Source organism: Borostomias antarcticus (genome assembly GCF_949987555.1).
Source record: "Borostomias antarcticus genome assembly, chromosome: 22".
In the NCBI taxonomy this organism is placed as follows: domain Eukaryota; kingdom Metazoa; phylum Chordata; class Actinopteri; order Stomiiformes; family Stomiidae; genus Borostomias; species Borostomias antarcticus.
The window spans coordinates 10,680,664-10,701,876 of NC_140255.1; the positions used below are offsets into that span (position 1 = coordinate 10,680,664).

The following is a 21,213-nucleotide window of genomic DNA, read 5'->3' on the forward strand; positions in this document are numbered from 1 at the left end:
TTTAGCACAAGGGGCAGACTGTCTGAACCTTCTAGAAGGACAGTCTGCCCTGCTAAAAGAGATTAGTGGCACATAGCAGATGTTACCGTCTGATTAACAATGGTAGCTGCCAGGGGTGAGGCTCAGCTCTATTAACTTCAATCCGTTACCATGAATGAACTTATATGAGGTGACAGATAAAGCAGCATGCACTTATTTTTGTGCTTTTTTGTAGTTCATTATGACCTTTTGGGGGCATAGTGCCTTCTTGGTAGGCTTTTTGTGTGTGTGGGGGGGGGGGTATGTTTTCATTTTGAATAGAATATTTCAGCTCTTTCAGGCACTGCCCAAAGATTCACTGTGTGCTGCGATTTACGACCACAGGGGGGCAGTAGTAAGTTACTAACTAATCCTACTGGAGACAGAAAACTCAACTAGGGGCCATCTGAGGAGCTTTATGGGTACAGGGCAGATGGCTAACAGTCTGGAGGAGCCAGGCATACTCTTAAGAAGTGCCAAAACACTTTTAAAAAATGTTTCCCCCCCCCAAAAACGTTGTTCCTTATTTAACTGAGCTTTCATCAGTCAATCAGTTCAATTAAGCACATTTCGGGAATCATCTATTACCCTTTGAGTGCAGGCAGCAGACATCGCTCAGTAATGTAAAACAGTTACACCAAGTTGATAAGTTACAGTTGCAATGTTTTCTTCAGTTTAGAATAGCATTCTTTGCAATAAGGAAAGTACTTGGTCTATCTAAGTGCAACTATGTTAGCTGGATGCATCATCCAACTAAAAGAACAAATGCTCTTCAGTCCTGTCCCTGACCAGGACTTGGACTGAGCACCTGGACTTGGTCCCCAGGCGTTACTGATGCCCACTGCTCCTGGCTGCCCCTGGGGGACCCACTGCTCCTGGCTGCCCCTGGGGGACCCACTGCTCCTGGCTGCCCCTGGGGGAGGACGGATGCTTCCCGTCTTGGAAAAGCACATTTATCATAGTTTTCCAATACATTTATATATGCCCCATTGACCTCCACCCAGTGAGAGCCTACATAAAAATTGCAGCTAGCTCAATACTGGAACGATCAGTGAAATTATGTTTCAGGTTCATGGTAGACAGACCACAAATAGGTCTAAATGTCCAAAATAGCACACTACCCCTTTAACTGTCAAAGCATTCTAGTTGTAATAATTACAGGAAAAACTACAAGATGGATGAACATATTTCACTTTATTTATAGTTTTACAGTTCTTTGGTGAAATCAATCCACAAACATGCAAACATGTATATGCATACAATAACCCATGTAAATGCCTGTTTTTAGATTGTTTCTCTGAATGTACCTGTAGCATTAAGTTGTCTTATGTATAAACAGTACTTAGCTAATATCTACATCTTCAAGTGTATATATAAGCCTATATGTATATATAAAACACATTTCCAGTACACTTTAGGGAAGCATTTTTCATAAGTTCTTTAGTGCTATACATATAACAAAAATGCATAAATAATATATTTCAGGAGTTTAAAGGATCTGCGTGTATTGTTAATGTTGACTAGTTTGCACAGTGACATTAGGAGTGTTTGGTCTCTGCTCTCTCGTTCTCCATGTAGGCCTGCACTGACCTCCACAAAGCCCGGATGTTCCCCTCCCCGAACCCAGACGCTCCTCTTCTCTCTATCAGCTCCAGGAAGAAGGTGTCCTCTGCAAATACTGGCTTGGTGAACACCTGGAGGAGGTATCTTTTAGGAGAAAATAAAATATAACAGGGGCAAATGATTAGCCTTGCATGAAAACCATGACAATGTGTGTGACTGTGTGGGTCTGAGAGAAAGAAAGAGAGGGAGGGAAGGAGGAAGATATATATATATATATATATATATATATAGTGTGTGTGTGTGTGTGTGTGTGTGTGTGTGTGTGTGTGTGTGTCGTGCGCGCAAGTCCACATGCATGTGCAATTAGGCCCACAATGATTTGCTACCAACTGCCTCTTACCGCTTGTTCTGACTGGTTGTTGTGTGAGAGGAGGAGGGGCTGTGTCGCAGGTCTGTGTCCAGTAGAATACCGTGCTGAGACAGCATCTGAGGGTTGTGACCCGCATCCTCGATCTCCTGCTGTTTGCCCACCTGCCACAATACAAAGGATAGTCACACAGTGGTGAATGATCACAGTAGCAGGGAATAATCCACATATTCACTCAGGGCGATACACATTGTAATAAAAGTGTAATAACTCACAGAACTTGAGTCATCATTGACCAGATTTAAAGTCTAATGCAGGACTTGTAATGTGTGGGAGGCAAACCTCAGTGTAGTAGGTCGGGGGAGGGGAGAAGAAGAGCACGCCAGCGTTGGTCATGGTCTGCGCCGAGGAGACGATGTCTTGTGTATACAGCCCAACATGCTGAATCCCTGCACCTCTGTGCTGCTCCAAGAACGTATCCACCTGGTTCCGGCCTGGCGCGCGCGCACACACACACATATACATACATGAGCATGAGCACACACACACACACACACACACACACACACACACACACACACACACACACACACACACACACACACACAGTTAGAGGTGTGAGTACAGACAGTGAGGCATGATACATATGACAGGATAAAACTGGTGTCATTAATTTGCTATGATGTTACAGTACCAAAAATATTCCACTGAGCAATCCTGTTTTAGTTACCCTGTTCAGGTAATGACTCTGCAATGACAAACTTGCAATCGGGTTCCTTTTGGTTCTTGAAAGGAAGCTTTATTCCCGCTGTATTGCACTTCCAGTATTCCATTGCAGTGAGGCGTAGTCCAATGCCATCTTGGTTCAGGACATAGCCCTCATCAACATCCTCCTCACTTCAGGAAGACAGACAGATCACAATTCACAAACCAAACAGTATTGTTTCCACTGTATCGTGTGGGCTTGATCACACTGGATTTCTAGGAGCATGTCCCTACAATACAGATTTAGTAGTATATCTGTGCAATTACCTGTCAATGAAAAACCTCTGGAAACCGAAGTGCTTCTCATACCACCTCATAACTTGGCTGGTACTTTTTCTTGGGCAGGCATAGGTTATATGATCAAAATGTGTAATCGGACAAGATGCCATTTTGTCCACAAGTAGGGTCTCATTTTCAACATCGTGAAACCCAGGCAAGAAGCTTCCCTTGTATTTAGTCCTGTCAATGAGTGTATGGCACACATTTCCCACGATGGACTTGACAACTGAGTATCTGACAAGTCCCCTGTCATCATGCACCTCTGTCGGGGGAACCAGGAAATCACAACCACGAGAGCGAAGAGAGTCGAATGACCTTTCCACATCCTCGACTTCGAAACACACATTGCAAGCGGTGTCCACGGCGTACTGGGGATGTACATCATAAATACACTTCAATTCATTGTTATTCTTGTCGCATGTTCGCACGTTGTTCCAATCTTGGTGTGAAGGGGAACCACTCGTGGTTGACGCTCCTTCATTCAATCTTGAGGACTGATTCGATTTCTCATTTACGATGAAAACGGCTGCTCCTTTCCTGAAAGCCAACTGTCTTGACTTATCTGTTAGCCTCGCTGCGAACAAGTTAAACTTAAATTTAGAAACAAGGTCGTGGGCTATTTTATCCGCGTTTGTAACGTGAAATGCAATGTGATGTAAGCGGCTCAAGTAGGCCGCCATCTTTTCTGTGACGTCAGATATGACAGTAGGTGTGTCTCAACCGGTCTCAACAAATGTGTCATCCACTTGTCAGTTACTGGCTGTATTGTATTTGTACTGTTTTGTATTTGTACTGTAATCCGTGTTTCATTACCTGATCTCTTTGTATATAAAAAATATATATATAAAAAAAATGTGTCATCCAAGTTTTCTTTCTAGAAAAGACACTCAGCAAATATGAAAATGTCCATACCGTGGAAAAATAACACTACAACAAGCAAATCAATCACATCACTTATCATCACTCACTGTAATAATCACATCTAACACAAAATGCATATCTGTCTGTTTTCTTAATAAGGCCAAGTGCCTTTGTTCACACTACTAGAGAAAGTAGGCTAGATCTGAAGAATGAATACAAATATAGTTCCAGAAGACATGGTGTTTAATACGAGTTTTATGAATTACTAGACAGGGCATATGAATATTGTTGATTGTAACACAGATTCTTGTATTATAAAGCATACTTGACTAATTCAAGCATTATTTACAATACAAAAAATCTGTTGATATCATATCAACAATATGCTGTAGCATGTTTTTATAATTTAATGCGGACAGTGTGTCCTCTGGTGTGTGCAACACTCATTGAATTTCAGAGAACCCAGAACTACCCAATCAACATAGTGCTTTCTACCAGATGGTTCCTGACGTGCCTGCCTCTGCTGGCGTGTTTTGGCTGAGCCACAGTTCTGGCCCCGTCGCCGCCATTAAACATCGAGGCGATGTGAGCCATGGAGTCCGGAGGATTAACGTGATGCAGAGAAAAGGGTGGACATCATTACGCGGACCTTTGTAGAGTTGATCGTGATCAAGAACGGAAAACATGTGACAGAGAAGGGATTGAAATCTAAACTAGAGTAACGGGGATCGGAACAGATTGGATAGAGCACGGATGCGGGACTGGACCAGACTGACAGCCCAGTTTGTTGTGGTTTCAGCTTTAGAGTGAAAACACACGGACGAGGAAGGGTAAAGAGTCATTTAACCTGGTATTATTTATTAATTACGTTTAATGTGTGGCCACATTCACAACAACACAGGTTTTTCTATTTGGATCATGAAACGGGATCGTTCGCTATGGCCACCGTGCCCATGTTCAGTCTAATACCTGGAATAGAGCTATTTCATGGATAGAATACATAGGCTAGTCTAACTTTTGTTGTGGTACTAATTCATCTTTTTTGCACTAGCATTTATTTCTGGTAAGACTAATGAATACATTCATGTCCATTGAACGTCTCATAGTAAGTCAATTTGTAGTCATGCAACGTTTTAACTCTTTGAGATCCAGGGAGTAGTCTGAGCCAAAGCTTTAATGTAATTGCCGTGGCCACTTCTGACCTACATCCTGTTTGAGACGGGCTTTACTTGGTTATTCCAACTAGCCCTTTTCCCCACACAGTGTGACCTGTCTTCAATTGACATGTGGACCATATACGTTATTTAAGACAACCACCGTGTGTCAGATGTATTGACTCCATAGCCTAGCGGTGTGTCATAGTACTGTAAACAGTGGGCAAAGTGCATTGTTTTCTCTGGAGACTCAAGTTAGGAGGAACTGGGATTTCATACAATCACAATCAGAATTCGTTTATTTTCATGCAGTTTTTCCAACATACTAGGAATTTGCTTTCGGTCGTGGTGCTTAACATTGCGACAACATTGCGACAACATTGGGCAGGGTGCACGAGACAGGACAGTGCAAAGGGCGAGTACAAAATGCTAGTGCAAAAAGGTTAAGCTGGGAAAAATGTAGGCCTACAATATACAAAAGCAGTGCAGTCAGTATACAATGAGTATGCAGAGTGTAATGTGAGTGTGTGTACAGTATATGTATATGTGTGCGGCGTGATATGTGAGTGCGGTGCGTCCTATACAGTACATCAGGTCACGTGCAAGTGTGTGTATGTATGTGTGTGCGGTGTGATATGGATCACATATCCAATGACTAGCTTACTCTGTCATGTAGATTTATGGTATGTGGTTTCTATATGTCTTCAAAGCTCTGGCATTTCATTACATTACATTATTACATTACAGTCATTTAGCAGACGCTTTTATCCAGAGCGACTTACAATAACTTTTCAAAAAGCTTGTGACTTTCAATAATTTCTGTGTGTGTGTGTTATTTCACCAGCCTGCCAGCCAGTGAAGCCGGATCCAGGATGACAGAGCCAGGTGTAAAGTGGGCTTGTGACTACTGCACCTATGAGAACTGGCAGTCTGCTGTCAAGTGCACCATGTGCCGTGCACAGAAACCCAGTGGACCAATCATCACGGAGGAGCCGTATATTGGCAGCTCTGGCCTAGAGCCAAGCCCGGACTGGGACGCCCCGCGGACCGAGGTCAGCAGCAGCCTCCTCATCTGCCCCGACTCCAGCGCCAGGCCGCGCGTCAGGGCCACTGGCGTGGCTGAAAGCAGTAAGTGGTCCTGTCAGATTTGCACCTACCTGAATTGGCCTCGCGCCGTCCGCTGCACGCAATGTCTGTGTCAGCGCCAGGGGCCCCGCGGCCCCACCGAATCCCCCCAGACGTCGGGCTCCAACGCGGGCCGCCGCCCGGCGCCACCCTCCCCCGCGGACCCCTGCGAGGAGTACAACGACAGGAACAGGCTCAACACCCGCACGCAGCACTGGACGTGCGCGGCCTGCACTTACCAGAACTGGCCCCAGACCAGTAAGTGCGTGGTGTGCGACCATCCCAAGCCCAGCAGCCTCGAGGCCATAGAGCTGGGCGAGTCCGGGGACCCCTCCTCCATCACCTCCATCATCAACGAGCAGGACAGGTCCCGGTGGCGGGGGGGCTGCCGCGGCGGCCAGGGCCAGAGAAGGCCCCCCCCGACCTCCACCAGGGAGCCGGAGGTCAACATGGACTTCCAGAGGATAGAGCTGGCCGCCGGGGCCGTGGGCAGCCGAGAGGAGCAGGAGCTGGACTTCAAAAAGATGAAGCAGATCAAAAACCGCATGAGGAAGACGGATTGGTTGTTCCTCAACGCTTGTGCGGGTGAGTTTGATTCGGAGGGCAGGATGGGATGGGATGACTGTTTTCATGGTACATGTGACATGTAACACATAATATGCAAGATTACATTTTTTGTTCCTTTCCACTCTGAAAACAAAACAAAACAGATGTTAATTCATTGCCTTCATTCTACTCTGTAGTGATTCGTCCTAGCCAGTGTGTTCTCCCACAGGGTATGAGCTCTGATTGTTGTGTGTGTGTGGGTGTGGGTGTGGGTGTGTGTGGGTAGTACTTTCACCATTATTCCTCTCTCGCTGTTATGCCACTCACCTGAATGGTCCTATTGGCGCTAGAGCCCACAGTCACTGTCCCTTTATTCCCATGACAACAATACTGGTATTGTCAGGCTGCCTGTTAGGGCCCAGTATGATGTCATGCTCTGTGGTGGCAGGGAGGGATGCTCCAGAGCCAGTAGTGTTATTGTTTTTGTCCCTGTAGTGCTAGCAGTGGATTCAATTTCCCCTCCATTTCCTTTGTTACAGTGCAGATGACCTCACCCCCGTCAGTGTACAGGCCTACTGTAGACGGGGTTTTGTAGACTCTGTATCGGTGTTGAAAGGGGGCATTTCTGCTCTTGGCCAGCGTTTTCTAGTTCTCTTTGTCGTTATTGTTTAGGCAGCACAATATGATAAGAATTGTGAACTTATCTGTCAGACAAGACTTGACCAAATTAGGGTATAGCCCTAGACAGTTTCTTATTTAAGGAATGTTTTGTTGATTTAAGATTCAAGATCTGGTTATTAGCCATGTATATGGAACCCTAGGAATGTGACTAGGGTTAAGGATACGCTGTTGCAGAAGACATGGGACAGGACAGTGCAAAGACATGACAGTGCAAATGCAGTACAAAAAACAGTGCAAATACAGAATACAAAATACACAAATTGATAGAGCTTATTCAAGGAATGTTGAAGGGAGAGTAGTAGTGGCTGGACTAGTACAGGACACACACCTGTTGACGGCCTGGATGTTGGCCTGTGTGTTCTTGCTGTGAGACTGGCTCTAGATAGTGAGGACACTCCCTGGCTGGTGGGCATGAATGGGCAGACCAGGCCCGTCAAGGAGAGACGGGGTAGCAGAGACTCCCCTGGCTGGCTCAACACGGCCTGTAAACATTGGTGCCTAGACTATGTGCTGAGCCAAGCAGCCACCGGCAGTAAAAATAGCCTTGACAAGACATGGAGTACCACCAGTCAAACAAATAAACATGAACACCCATCACATGACCACAGTCTTGACCTTGGTACCGACTGCCCTCCGTGGCTCGTGTGTCTCATCTGCCTAAGGAGGGTTTGTACAGTATTTGAAGAACAGAAAATACACTTGTTGTTCTTTGGGACCGATGTGAGTTGCTACAGTATGTTTAGAATTGCCTGAATCAGTATGCTTAGTTTTTGAACATTTTAAGCCTGAAAAGTACTATTTTGGGTTTGATTGCAATCTCTTTGTGACCACATCATTGACATTGAATTGCAACATGGAGACGAGATAATGTTGGTCATGTTATGAACAGCAGCCTACTGGTGCTTTCCTTGATTATATCATGGTGTTCTTTGATGCAGGAAGCGTGCGAGCCAAACAGCGCATTATGGCCATCATCCCAGTACTTCCTCAGATCTCAGTCCTTCATCTCAGTCTGTTAGATTGTGACCGGCATAGTTTTTTGATGTTGTTTCAGCACTGCCTGGTTATCATGTCGAAGAAACCTAGATGAATTTTCCACAGTCGGAAACACAGTGTTTGTGTAATATTGTTCTTTTGTTTCAGTGAGCCAACAGCGACTTTAGCCTGCGAGTCTTCCTGTTTCAAGAATATGAGTCCGTACAAAAACATTAAGCTATGCTAGCATTGACTTTTGATTTTGATTTGAATGAGCTGTAAAATGTAAGGCCTTATAAAGTTGTAAGCACTATTTGGTTGGAGGGGGAGAGGGCTGGATGGCCAGTGTTGGAGTAGGCTATTCAAAATGTTTAGTCCTCAAATAAATAGGCTAAGCTATAACACACTCAACTTAGAACAGTTTTAACAGTCTTTTCAGGACTGGGAGCTCGATGCTAAATGGAGTAGATCATATTGAAAAAGTTATTGAGTATGATATATTTATGAGCTCTTCACGATGACCTGATTCTCTCACTGCTTGAAATGCAAAACACCAGCGAGTCAGAAAGCAAAGCACTTAGGCATGGGCCTACTTTCTCTATCAACCTTGCCCCTGAGATGGAGAGAGATGGATAATGACTGTTTGCACACTGTCAGGCTGCGTGAGGGAAGGGAGTCAGGCTACACTGATACATCCAGCACCTCCAGGACATACACTGATACATTCAGCCCCTCCAGGACCTACACTGATACATTCAGCCCCTCCAGGGCCTCTCTGAAGGTAACTCATGACTTTCTCTTGCCAAAGAATGTCTTCCTCTCACTAGGATCTCCAGGAGCTGGCCTGTTAAAATTAGCCAGCGCTTCCGGGGTCTCTGCCGCCCTGCTCGCTGGTTCTCATGTCGAGCATGTCGAGCTGGGACGAGGACCGGTGGGAGGGAGAGATGGGGGGGGGGGGGGGGGGTACGGTAGTTAGCGAACTGCAATGTGCACACGCTGGACTCCATCTGGTGCCATGTCTCTCCGGTATCACCATGTCGGAGAGAGAGCTCATGTTCATGCCCCCCCCCAGCTCCACTTCTGCTGCATTGTGCCTGTAGCCAAACGGGAAGCCGCCTCGCAGGCAAGCGGGGTCAGGTGGAGAGCATGGCTAGCGTTGCCAGAGGAGCCACTTGTGTGTACCAGAGGTCAGGTCTGACGCCAGGCGCTGAGGAGAATAGACCTGTCCGACCTGTCAGTCACACAGAGAATAATAACCAATAAGGTCAAGATAAAGCTTGTCCTGCGTTGTGTGTTCATAAATCAGACATTAGTTTGAAGAAAATGGTTCTTAAAACATTCAGAAAACTGGCCTCCAGGCTGCTGTACCAGGATGTTATAAGAAAGCAAGCTGTACGATGCTCCACACCTCCCTCCACACATCGGTTTACAGCAGCGCTGACACAAAAAGCTACGAAGCTAGTAACGTTAGGTGCTTGATGTACAGTAGCTAACCAACCCGTAGCTAGTAGTTAACAGATCATATTTTCATCTAGATGTTTTTACCTAGGACCCACCTTTGTACAGCACTTTGGTCGACTGCTGTCGTTTTAAATGTGCTTTATATATACATTTTGATTTGATTTGATTTGATGATGGATGTTAAGAATGGATGCCACTAACTTACTTGAGCAATCTGCATAGATCGCCAACACCTAGCATCAACTCATATGTTGTCACCTGCTCCGTCTGAAATCCAAATCTCCTTGTGTAAAATAGTTCAGGCCTTTCTGTAGAACTCTCTTAGACAAAGTAGTGGCATTTGGCAAATTACATACAGCAATGTTGTCAGGAATCCTTGAGAGAATCACCAGGTATGTGCTGTTCAGTGGACATTTTATTAACTTACTCCAAAGCTTGTGGGCCATAGCAACAGTAACTACGGGGGTGGAACTTGCTGCCTGAATAGGAAAGGTCCATCCACTGGACCCAGACGCCTGCCACGTTCAGCTCTCATACTCCCTCCATCGTCCAGGCCTCAGACCCGTCATCGCTGCCAGATATAGCCGGCTAGTTTAGATTAATTGGGAGTGTGGAACATTATGAAGACTGGAAGGATGGTGTTGTATGGCTTTTAATGAACACGGCAGGCTGTCAATTACATCTTGCGTTTCATTACCCAGACAGGACATTTCTCTGGAGCTGCTCCCAAGCACCCAGACACGGATCCGTTCTGCTAGCGCGTTTTCACAGAGGGCGCCGTTCCTGTCTGTGTTGTACAGGCAAACTTGCCTCACTTGGAAGAACATTAAGGCATCAGATCCCCACGGTATCACAAAGCCCAGCCTAGGCCTATAGAGCATGTTCTCCAACAAGTTTGACAGCAGCGTTTGTTCTTCACACTCTCCTTCCCGTCGCTGTCCAGGGGATAGACAGATCCGCTAGAGAGAGATGACAGTTTGATGGAGGGAAGGAGGGCGGATGAGTGTTTTTGTCTGTCGAGGGATCAAACACAGTTGCTGGGTGTACACTATATTAAACTTGAACGTGTCTCAGAGGAGCAGCAACAGCGCTCGCAGTCTTTTCACTGAGCTGCCAGCATGAATGTAGAGTGAGTTTCCCCGCCCACACGGAAGAGACAGGCTTCCTTTCCCACTCCTCTCCTCATCCCTCTCTCCTCCTCTCCTCATCCCTCTCTCCTCCTCTCCTCATCCCTCTCTCCTCCTCTCCTCATCCCTCGTTCCTCATCCATCTCTCCTCCTCTCCTTATCCCTCTCCTCATCCCTCTCTCCTCTCCTCCCTCACCACCCATCTATCCTCTCCTCATCCGTCTCTCCTCTCCTCATCCCTCTCCTCTTTTCTTCTCATCCCTCTCTCCTCCCCTCATCAATACAAGAGTTTTACTCCCCTGTAATGTTACATGGTACAAAGGACGTAACAATGAAGGAATCTGTATCTGAATCATCCCTTTCTCCTCATCCCTCTCTCCTCACCTCATCCCTCTCTCCTCCTCCCTCACCACCCCTCTCCCCCTTCCCTCATCCCTCTCCTCACCTCCCTCTCTCCTCATCCCTCTCCCCTCTCCTCCCTCACCGTCCCTCTCTCTCTCCTCTCTGTTGCTGTTCTCCAGGCGTGGTGGAGGGGGACATGGCGGCGGTGGAGGCCTACAAGTCCTCCAGCGGGGACATCGCCCGCCAGCTCACCGCCGACGAGGTGCGCCTCCTCGGCCGCCCCTCGGCGTTCGACGACGGCTTCACCCTGGTGCACCTGGCCATCCGCTTCCAGAGGCAGGACATGCTGGCCATCCTGCTCACCGAGGTAAGCCTCATCCCCCCGGGAGGGGAGAGCCTGGTGGAGCCGGGGGGGGGGGGGGGGGAGGGCATGAATATATACAGGGAGCGGATTTAACAGGCAAGCGCCCCCTCCCCCCGTAAAGCTCATATCAGCAGAACGGGGAAGAGAACGTGGCGGTAGGAAATGAAGATGCATGGCCGTGTCCCACAGGAAGGCACAGAGAGAGAGAGAGACTAGACGTAACACCTGTTCGCTGGTAGAGCACGCTAATGATGATTTGTACCATTTCTCGACGCCATCGTCATGTCCAAGCAAACAAACGTTGGGGGTGATCAGTCGCCGTTGTAAAAAGAGGACGTCTCGAGTCTCTCACTTAAAGAATGACTTCATCCTGATAGCGGCTCTTTGTTTGGCCTGTGTGTGACTGTAAAGGGGCAGGACAATGGAGAGCCTGTATCCTGACTGTAACTGCCTGGGAACCAGGCTCTCCAAAGAGTCCAGTCAGTCAAACAGGTTTAATGTCAAAGGTAGTCGTCAGATTGAACATTTTACTATGACGTGACGGCTAGCACAAACAGCACGTATAGCTTGTTATCTGATTGCAATTCCAATGCCTTTCCGATTGAAGGTATCTACTGATTTAGCGTGTAAACAAAATAAATATTGTATTTCGTAAATTTGGTGTATTTTGACGTCACTTTCAGAGTTACGAACAGTTTCAGGGATCTGAACAGCGCTTCAGATCCCTGAGGTTCTACTGTATTACGTTTCCTGTATTTCACATTTCATGGTGCCACGACCAACCTCTTCATAAACCCTGATTTATCCCCCCCCCCCCCCCCTCTCCCCGCCGGTGACCTCCGTGTCCGTGTGCCCCCCACCCCCTCAGGTGAGCCAGCAGGCGGTGAAGTGCATCCCGGCCATGGTCTGCCCCGAGCTGACCGAGCACATCCGCCGGGAGGTCGCCTCGTCTCTGCGCCAGCGCAAGGGCGACTTCGCCTGCTACTTCCTCACCGACCTGGTCACCTTCACCCTGCCCGCAGGTCAGCCCACACACACACACACGCACACACACACACACACACACACACACACACACACACAGGAGCCTCGCCAGCATCCGTGGGACGGACGAGGAACGGGCGGAAGAGGCTGGACCCGCGGGGGGGGAGCCGCCACCTCGACTCGGAAAACGCGACCAGAGCGCCCCGGCGTGACTCGGCGCTCACACGGCGCTTTGCGTCTGTACGGTAGAACGCCTGATAAGAACGGGAAAGATCGTTCGTGGCTGCGTGATCACCGGGGGAATGCGGGCAAGTGGGGCAGAGGCGGCGAGGCGTGGAGAGACGAGACAGCAGGCTCCGCCCCCTCCAGTGAACGTATTCACCGAGCCGCGCTCTTTCACTTTTTTCTTTCTCTTTCTTTTTTTTGGCGTTCCCGGAGCCAGCGTCTCCGGGGCGGGAGATTATGTCGGGTTCATGGGAAGATTTGAACGTTTTCTGTCATGCCCAGTATTCCCAGCGCAGGCAGGACTTGGCCGGGGGCCAACGCCAGGGCTCTCTCACACACAGAGGCGGAGCATTCACTATTGAGTCAGAGAATGGACGCCTGTGTTCTGCGTTCGTGCGCGCGCGCGTGTGTGTGTGTGTGTGTGTGTGTGTGTGTGTGGTTCAGTATTAGGGAGGAACTGGAACTGCACTTACAGTAACTGCAGAGAGTTAATGTTTACAGTTGACCATGTGACAAAATGTCCTCGTTGGATATGTAATATTTTGTTTATTTATCGTGACATTACATTACTTTTGATAGCTGGCCATCTCAACACAGCTTATGTGTTGATTCCTGATGTCTTGATTCCTATCGTTTTCTGTGTTTTTTGCAGACATAGAAGATTTGCCCCCTGCTGTCCAGGAGAAGCTGTTTGATGAAGTTTTGGATCGAGACGTCCAGAAAGGTACGGAGCGCTCAAACGCCGCCCTGCGTGTCTGCTCATCCATCTAGCAGCTCACCTCCCACCTCTGCGTGGGTTCACCGCCAACATGCATGAATCATCGGAGGCGCGCCACATCAGATAAAGAGCCGTGTGTGTGTGTGCGTGTGACATGGATTGCGCGCGTGTGCCTGTGTGCGCGCGTGTGTGTGTGTGCGTGCGTGCGTGCGTGTGTGTGGGGGGGAGATCCTTGTGCGTCAGTCCTCAGATGGGCTGATTAAGAGCAGGGCGAGTCCATAAGGAGCTCCAATCTGCTTCTGGACCACTCCCACTCCAATTAGGCTAATCGGGCTTTCTCATTTCCCTGCAACACAAGTACCCAACCACAATCCCTGGAATGCTGTGTGTGCGCGTGTGTGTGTGCGTATGTGTGTGTGTGTGTGTGTGTGCCCGCCCGTCCTCCACCGGGGCCAGCGGTTAGCGTTGTGGGTCTCCTAGGTGTCTTGTGACCTGTTTAAGCTTCTGTAATTGGGTTACGTGAGAGATGCTCCAGTTGGTGGTTGCTACAGGGAGAGTCGCCGAGTGGCCTGACTGGGTCCTCTTTCTCCCCCTCCCCCTCCTCCTCCTCCTCTCTGCTTTCTGTCTTTTCCTCCCTCCCTCCCTCCCTCCCTCCATCCCTCCCTCTCTCCATCCCTCGCAGAGCTGGAGGAGGAGTCTCCGGTCATCAACTGGTCCCTGGAGCTGGGCACGCGGCTGTACGCCCTGTGGAACCGCACGGCCGGCGACTGCCTGCTGGACTCGGTCCTCCAGGCCACCTGGGGCATCTACGACAAGGACTCTGTCCTCCGCAAGACCCTGCACGACAGCCTGCACGACTGCTCCCACTGGTGAGGCACGCCGCCCGGGAAAGCCACACACACACATACACACACACCGACCCGCCTCCCTGGCAGTGGCGAGACCTCTCTCCGTTACGTGGTTGTTGACATGACATGACATGATGGTAGCAGTACTGAACGCAAGCAAGGCTGCTTGGCCCGAGGCCTGGGTCACACGGCAACGTTTCACCCTCGTTTACGGGACTTTTGGTTCCTGTTTGCACCTCGCAGTTACACAGAAACGGCGTTAGCGTTTTGAAAACCCGTGAAATTTTGAGAACGCTGCGAGGGGTGTTTTCGTTGTAATTTTTCTGGATTCTGTTCTAGTGTAAACAGGCGAAGGCGATCTTGTTTTGATAACAATGAAGGACGTTCGGCTATTGTACAGTTTAATTATAACACATAGGGATGCACCGATTGCAAAATTATGGGCCGATGCCAATGTTTAAAATAACAATCCGGCCGATGCCAATGGCCGATGTTTATTTTATTTTATTTTTATTCCCCCTTTTGTGCCAGGGAAACAAAGAAATCAAGTGTTTGTTTCCAAAACGCCAATTTTTATTTCACTTTAGTTTGAAAGCAAACTACACGTGCGTTTGCGGCGTTACGTCACAGATCTTCTCCGAATCTGTAGCTGGGTAGGCTACGTTTTACAACAAAAAAAGCCGTAATTGTTGCAACATAACATCGGCCACTACCATCGATGAATGTCATTTTATTTGCCGATGGCAGTCAACAAGGCCAACATCGGCCAATGCATCGGTGCATCCCTAATAACACATCATTTTAAAGCCCAGAATGTGATTGTAGGATTCAGTGTGATTGCTTAGTGGAAAGAGTGTGAGGTTCTTGTGTGTGAGTTTATGCGTGTGTGTGTGTGTGTGTGTGTCTGCAGGTTTTACACCCGCTGGAAGGAGTGGGAGTCGTGGTACTCTCAGAGTTTCGGCCTTCACTTCTCCCTCAGAGAGGAGCAGTGGCAGGAGGACTGGGCCTTCATCCTGTCCCTAGCCAGCCAGGTGAGATGCCTAGCCAAAAGCACAGTTTGTTTCTAGACGACAAGCCAATCAGAGGCATTGTTTTGTGCAGTGGGATGCAGCCTACCTTGCTACTCGGCATCTGTGCTGTCGGGATGTAGTGTAGCATTCAAAACATTCAAAAAATAACTCTTTGCAAACGACTTATGAGGTAGGAAATACATTCCACATGTTTATTAAGGATACATACAATGTTTTGGTGGGAGAAAATTTGAAAGCAAACAAAGAACGAGTTGTTTACAATGAAACTCCATTGGTTCCTTTTAAAATCAAATGTTATTATTCAGTGTACTCTATGTTTGTCCAAGAGGAGTTACACAGCATGAGAACGGCAGCGGTAGTGGTTCTCTGTGCCCTCTGACTGTTTTACAAGTCTAGGTTCCACCACGGAACAGTGCTCTGGATATCCCTTTCATGGTGGATCTGTTTCGTATTGTCTGTTGTGTTTCTTCCCCAGCCAGGAGCTAGTCTGGAGCAAACCCACATTTTCGTCCTGGCACACATTCTTCGCAGACCTATCATCGTCTACGGGGTGAAATACTACAAGAGTTTCCGCGGGGAAACGTTAGGCTACACCCGTTTTCAAGGTGAACACGCCGCCGCCGAAATATCTTGCTTCAGTAATGGCCTTTTCTACAAGGCAGGTTCCTTGTTGGTACTTGGATCTGTAGCTGACTGATCCATATGACCTGTCCTGGCTGTAACCCAGACCTATAAAAAACGATCCCTTCAACCGTGGAGAGAGCCATGGGGTTTTAACTACCTGCACCTGGACCCCTGGCTGAACACAGCGCCCCTCAGTCACCTGACGTGGGGCGTGCTTTTACTGGACCTGAGGAACCTGTAGCGTGGACACTAGAATGTTCCGTCTGCTTTCAGCCTGCGTGGTACCTAGGAGGGCCACGTTGGTCCACCCCTGAGGCCTGGGATCCCTGGGGCTGTACACTGTGGCTGATTGATTTGTAACGTTGATTTGCAGACACAACAGGACCACCATGTACATATATGTATTTATGCTTATCTTTGCCATGCATATCATATTCAGACTCCCCCGAGTCAAGCTCACACACTATTTAGAAAGGTAGGGCAGCAACAACTAGGATATGATTAAATGACAAGCCAATTTAAAATCATAAGTGGATTTTATGCTCCAGTAACATTGTGTGAGACTGTAACCAGCTGAGAGCAGGCGCCCAGGACGTGGGAGTAGAGCATAGTAGAGTGGAGCTCTGCCTGGTCCCGGTCTGGATGACCTGTTAATGGGCCGGTGATTTGTGGAGTGTTTCTGCCCCAGCCTGGGAGCAGGAAGTGGGGCCCAGTGGCAGCCAGGGGCCCCACTGGGACTGGAGGGTAAGAGGGAGGGAGAGCTCATATAAACTAGGCTGCCCCAGACCAGGGAGAACACACAGAGCAGCCCTCCCCCTCCTCCTCCTCCTCACCGCTAACTCACAATGGATCAGTTGTTCCCACCAGCTCCCCCGAGCGGAGCCACTATTAGTGCCCAGTCTGGTAGTAAACTGTGCTTCAGCCCCAGCGTTCACACACAGTGTAATCCAAGAGTCTCAGTTCCTCTGGGGGACTCCAGTGTCGTGGCTTCAGGCTGTGTGTGTAGTTCAATTTTTTTTTTTTTCTCTCTCTCAACGTGTTTGTGTGTGTGTGTGTGTTTGTGTGTGTGTGTGTGTGCGCCTGCAGGTGTGTACTTGCCGCTGCTGTGGGAGCAGAGTTTCTGCTGGAAGAGCCCCATCGCCCTGGGTTACACACGGGGCCACTTCTCGGCCCTGGTCGCCATGGAGAACGACGGCTACGACAATCGCGGCGCGGGCGCCAACCTCAACACGGATGACGACGTCACCGTCACCTTCCTACCGCTGGTGGACAGCGAGAGGAAGCTGCTACACATACACTTCCTGTCCGCCCAAGAGGTACGGGGGACGGAGTGGACATGTGTGAGGTGATGGAGGGGGTGTGTGTGAGGTGATGGAGGGGGTGTGTGTGAGGTGATGGAGGGGGTGTGTGTGAGGTGATGGAGGGGGTGTGTGTGAGGTGATGGAGGGGGTGTGTGTGAGGTGATGGAGGGGGTGTGTGTGAGGTGATGGAGGGGGTGTGTGTGAGGTGATGGAGGGGGTGTGTGTGAGGTGATGGAGGGGGTGTGTGTGAGGTGATGGAGGGGTGTGTGTGAGGTGATGGAGGGTGTGTGTGTGAGGTGATGGAGAGGGTGTGTGTGAGGTGATGGAGGGGGTGTGTGTGAGGTGATGGAGGGGGTGTGTGTGAGGTGATGGAGGGGGTGTGTGTGAGGTGATGGAGGGGGTGTGTGTGAGGTGATAGGGGGGTGTGTGTGTGGTGATGGAGGGGGTGTGTTTGAGGTGATGGAGGGGGTGTGTGTGAGGTGATGGAGGGGTGTGTGTGTGAGGTGATGGAGGGGGTGTGTGTGAGGTGATGGAGAGGGTGTGTGTGAGGTGATGGAGGGGGTGTGTGTGAGGTGATGGAGGGGGTGTGTGTGAGGTGATGGAGGGGGTGTGTGTGAGGTGATGGAGGGGGTGTGTGTGAGGTGATAGGGGGGTGTGTGTGTGGTGATGGAGGGGGTGTGTTTGAGGTGATGGAGGGGGTGTGTGTGAGGTGATGGAGGGGGTGTGTGTGAGGTGATGGAGGGGGTGTGTGTGAGGTGATAGGGGGGTGTGTGTGTGGTGATGGAGGGGGTGTGTTTGAGGTGATGGAGGGGGTGTGTGTGAGGTGATGGAGGGGTGTGTGTGTGAGGTGATGGAGGGGTGTGTGTGAGGTGTATCTGCCTGAGTTTATGTGATGTAATGACTTTTGTGGGTGTAATTATGAGGTGAGGTGTGGCGTTCAGGTGGGCTGTTACAGTGGGGTCCACCATTAGGAATATGTTACGTTAGGATTATGTTCTGTCGTCGACATCTGATTGGCTACTGGTCGTCTCTGTGGTGTGAGTGGGATGCCGTCAGTATCACTGAGAGTGACAACTGCTTCTCTCTCTCCCTCTCTCAATCTCTTTCTCTCTCCCTCTCTCTCTCTCCTCCCTCCCTTTATCAATATCGCTCTCAATCTTTCCCCCTCTTTCCTTCCTTCTCTCTCAATCTATTTCTTACTCTCTCCTTCCCTCTCTCTCTCCTTCTCTCTCAATCTCTCTTTCCTTCCCTCCTTCTCTTTCTCCCTCTCTCTTTCTCCTTCTCTCTCTCCCTCCCTCCCCCTCCCTCCCCCTCTCTCTCCCTCCCTCCCCCTCTCTCTCTCTCTCTGTCAGATGGGGAAGGAGGAGCAGCAGGAGCAGCTCTTGAAGGAGTGGCTGGACTGCTGTGTGACGGAGGGAGGGATGCTGGCCGCCATGCAGAAGAGCTCCCGCCGGCGGAACCACCCCCTGGTCACCCAGATGGTGGAGAAGTGGCTGGACGGCTACCGGCAGATCCGTCCCTGCGCCAATCTCTCCGACGGCGAGGAGGACGAGGAGGACGAGGACGAGTGAGGAGGGACCGGAGAGAGAGAGAGAGAGAGGGCGAGAGGGAGAGAGAGGGCGAGAAGTGCGTGGGAGGAGACACCGCTGTGACTCGACACCCACACTCCACCCACCCCACACCTCCACCACCCCCGGCCCATGGGCACAGAACGAGACAGCCCCAGGCAGGCACCCTGGGCACGCCTCCACACCCTGGAGAAAGTGGCCCTCTGCCACCTCAGAAGCACTGGAGAAAGCAGGATACTCGTGAAGGACACTCGGAACACATCGGTCCCAAACAAGAACAACAAGGACAAGGGCAGCAACGCCAACCTGATAATGGACAAACTGTTGCAAAAAATACAACCTTATTATTTCAAATAAAGGATTCTAGATGCTAGTGTTAATCATCGTCAAGATTTTTCGTTTGCCCTCTAAAGTCTATATTTACATCAATGTAATAATGCATGTGATCTGTGACGGGAGAAAAAAAATCCCAGCATCAGGGACAGGAGTGCTGTTTGAGGGTCATATTGGCGCCTACGAAACCACATTTGACAGTGATGTTTTCTTCATCGTCTTTCTCCCTGTCCTCGAGCTTCGATTCATTTGTTATTGGAATAATTGTCTTATGTCGCCCTCTTATAGTTGACCCCAGAAAGATGAACCAGTATATTAAGGAAGATATTATATTTAAGGAATCCCTAAAGATGCACTCGAGAGTTGTTATTGCCTGACAGAATTTGCTTACAGCCAAGAGCATTTATTATCCCTGTGTGTTGAGGTTAAAGAGCATCTATTTTTCTTGAACGTTTATCCATTTTTGCAAGCCTTCTGCAAAATCCCGAGTGGGATCATATTTATTTGTTTAGGAGAGCTAGTGTGCAAAGGAGTTCAATACTTCATTCTTCCCTGTTTTTGGATTGTTTTTTTCCTCTGTGTTTGATTTATTCATCTTGAAGAATTTTATGTTGCACAAAAATACATACTCTCTGTGAGGAAAAACTGTACAAGTTTACTGACATTTTTTATGTGTGATTTAGTACCTCATTCTGATGTTACAGTGAGTTGGAGCAGAGAAGACAAACCAAACACTCAGCCTCTTTATGGAGTGCATTAACATTAAATTCACTCACTCATCGTGTGACACTTGTGTGATGAGTTATTTTATTTCGCATCCACAGTGGAGTTTGGTGTTCTTTATGGTAAGCAGTGTAAGCAGTATCCCAGAGTCCTAGAGGAGCTTCACACATCCAGGCTGAGGGGAACGGGACACCTTCTCCTCCTCTGAGGAGCTTCACACATCCAGGCTGAGGGGAACGGGACACCTTCTCCTCCTCCGAGGAGCTTCACACATCCAGGCTGAGGGGAACGGGACACCTTCTCCTCCTCCGAGGAGCTTCACACATCCAGGGGAACAGGACACCTTTCTGCTTGCCTCATCTCCTCTCTTGAGCTGCTGCTGATCTCCCCAGCTCAGGTTCCTGGGTCCAGTGTCACTCTCAGCTCACTCAGCAGGAACACACACCCAGGTACCGTATCACCGTCCTGCCACTCAGCTGCTTCACTTACTAGACTGGATGAATAAATACAAAATCTTAACCCTGAAGGCAAATTGTATTAATTTATGGCATATATATTTTGGAGGGGTGCTGAATTCGAATTTGCTGTATGCCCAACTCAAAAATGGCCGATAATGTGTCAAAATTGAGAAATCAAAGATGGCCTCCACATCTTTGTGACTAAACAAGGTAGAAACTTTAATGAAATTTGCTTTTGTAGGTTTTCATATATGGTGAATCCAATGCCATGTTCTGATTTGAGATTGCATGTGAAGAAACTGCTCGAAACTCATATATATATAAAATGGTTGTCTGTAGTGATGAATAATTTGTCAACCAAATAAGGTGCAGAAGCATGTTGATCCTCCTACATGGAGGTGTATAATTTCCTGTTTGTTTTTCAAATACGTATTTGCATACAGTAGAGTTGAGTTCAGTACCCCTACAAACCTTGTATACCATCAACTAACACAATTTGCCTTAAGAGTTAATGGGTAACCCACCTTTTTGTGTGTTTTTAAATATGGGGAGTACAATGACACATTCAGTTTTGAAATAAAAGGTGAAAAAATATTTAGTGCAAAAATGGTTGGTTTTATTTACTTTTTTACTACTTTTTGTTACCACTTATCTGCTGTCAAATCGTTATATACAGTTCAATCCTTCATAGTGTGCACAGGTAGATGAGCACCCAGTCATCATGTGTTCCGGCTGGCGTTGCCAAGTTTCCTGCAGTTGCACCCCTCGATGC

At 48.6% G+C, this 21,213-nt stretch overlaps 2 protein-coding genes across 3 annotated transcripts; one reads left to right on the forward strand and one right to left on the reverse strand.

Annotated features, from left to right (window-relative positions):
- Positions 1–1,556: 1,556 nt before the first annotated feature.
- On the reverse strand, positions 1,557–3,678 carry hpdl (4-hydroxyphenylpyruvate dioxygenase-like; the record flags this gene model as incomplete). The annotated part of the gene is made up of 5 exons (XM_084456056.1): positions 2,981–3,678; positions 2,679–2,845; positions 2,291–2,442; positions 1,982–2,112; positions 1,557–1,725 (listed from the first exon to the last, which is right to left on the reverse strand). Exons 1-5 carry the CDS (start codon positions 3,670–3,672, stop codon positions 1,557–1,559), a joined length of 1,311 nt encoding a protein of 436 aa, XP_084312182.1. The 5' UTR covers positions 3,673–3,678.
- Positions 3,679–4,464: 786 nt separating this feature from the next.
- Positions 4,465–19,888, forward strand: zranb1a (zinc finger, RAN-binding domain containing 1a). 2 transcript variants are annotated; one of them, XM_084455872.1, is made up of 10 exons: positions 4,465–4,703; positions 5,852–6,717; positions 11,444–11,631; positions 12,497–12,650; positions 13,490–13,561; positions 14,238–14,424; positions 15,314–15,434; positions 15,910–16,039; positions 17,145–17,374; positions 18,712–19,888. In XM_084455872.1, exons 2-10 carry the CDS (start codon positions 5,880–5,882, stop codon positions 18,928–18,930), a joined length of 2,139 nt encoding a protein of 712 aa, XP_084311998.1. In that variant the 5' UTR covers positions 4,465–4,703; positions 5,852–5,879; the 3' UTR covers positions 18,931–19,888. The 2 variants fall into 2 exon arrangements, with proteins under 2 accessions (XP_084311998.1, XP_084311997.1); XM_084455871.1 differs by having other exon boundaries at positions 4,465–4,683.
- The last annotated feature ends 1,325 nt before the right edge of the window (positions 19,889–21,213 follow it).

Excerpts from the sequence above, each read along its gene's own strand:
- zranb1a (XM_084455872.1), top strand. The coding sequence starts at position 5,880 with ATGACAGAGCCAGGTGTAAAGTGGGCTTGTGACTACTGCACCTATGAG. Across the intron at positions 6,718-11,443 it reads GTTCCTCAACGCTTGTGCGG|GCGTGGTGGAGGGGGACATG; the intron begins GTGAGTTTGATT and ends GCTGTTCTCCAG. Across the intron at positions 15,435-15,909 it reads TCCTGTCCCTAGCCAGCCAG|CCAGGAGCTAGTCTGGAGCA; the intron begins GTGAGATGCCTA and ends TTTCTTCCCCAG.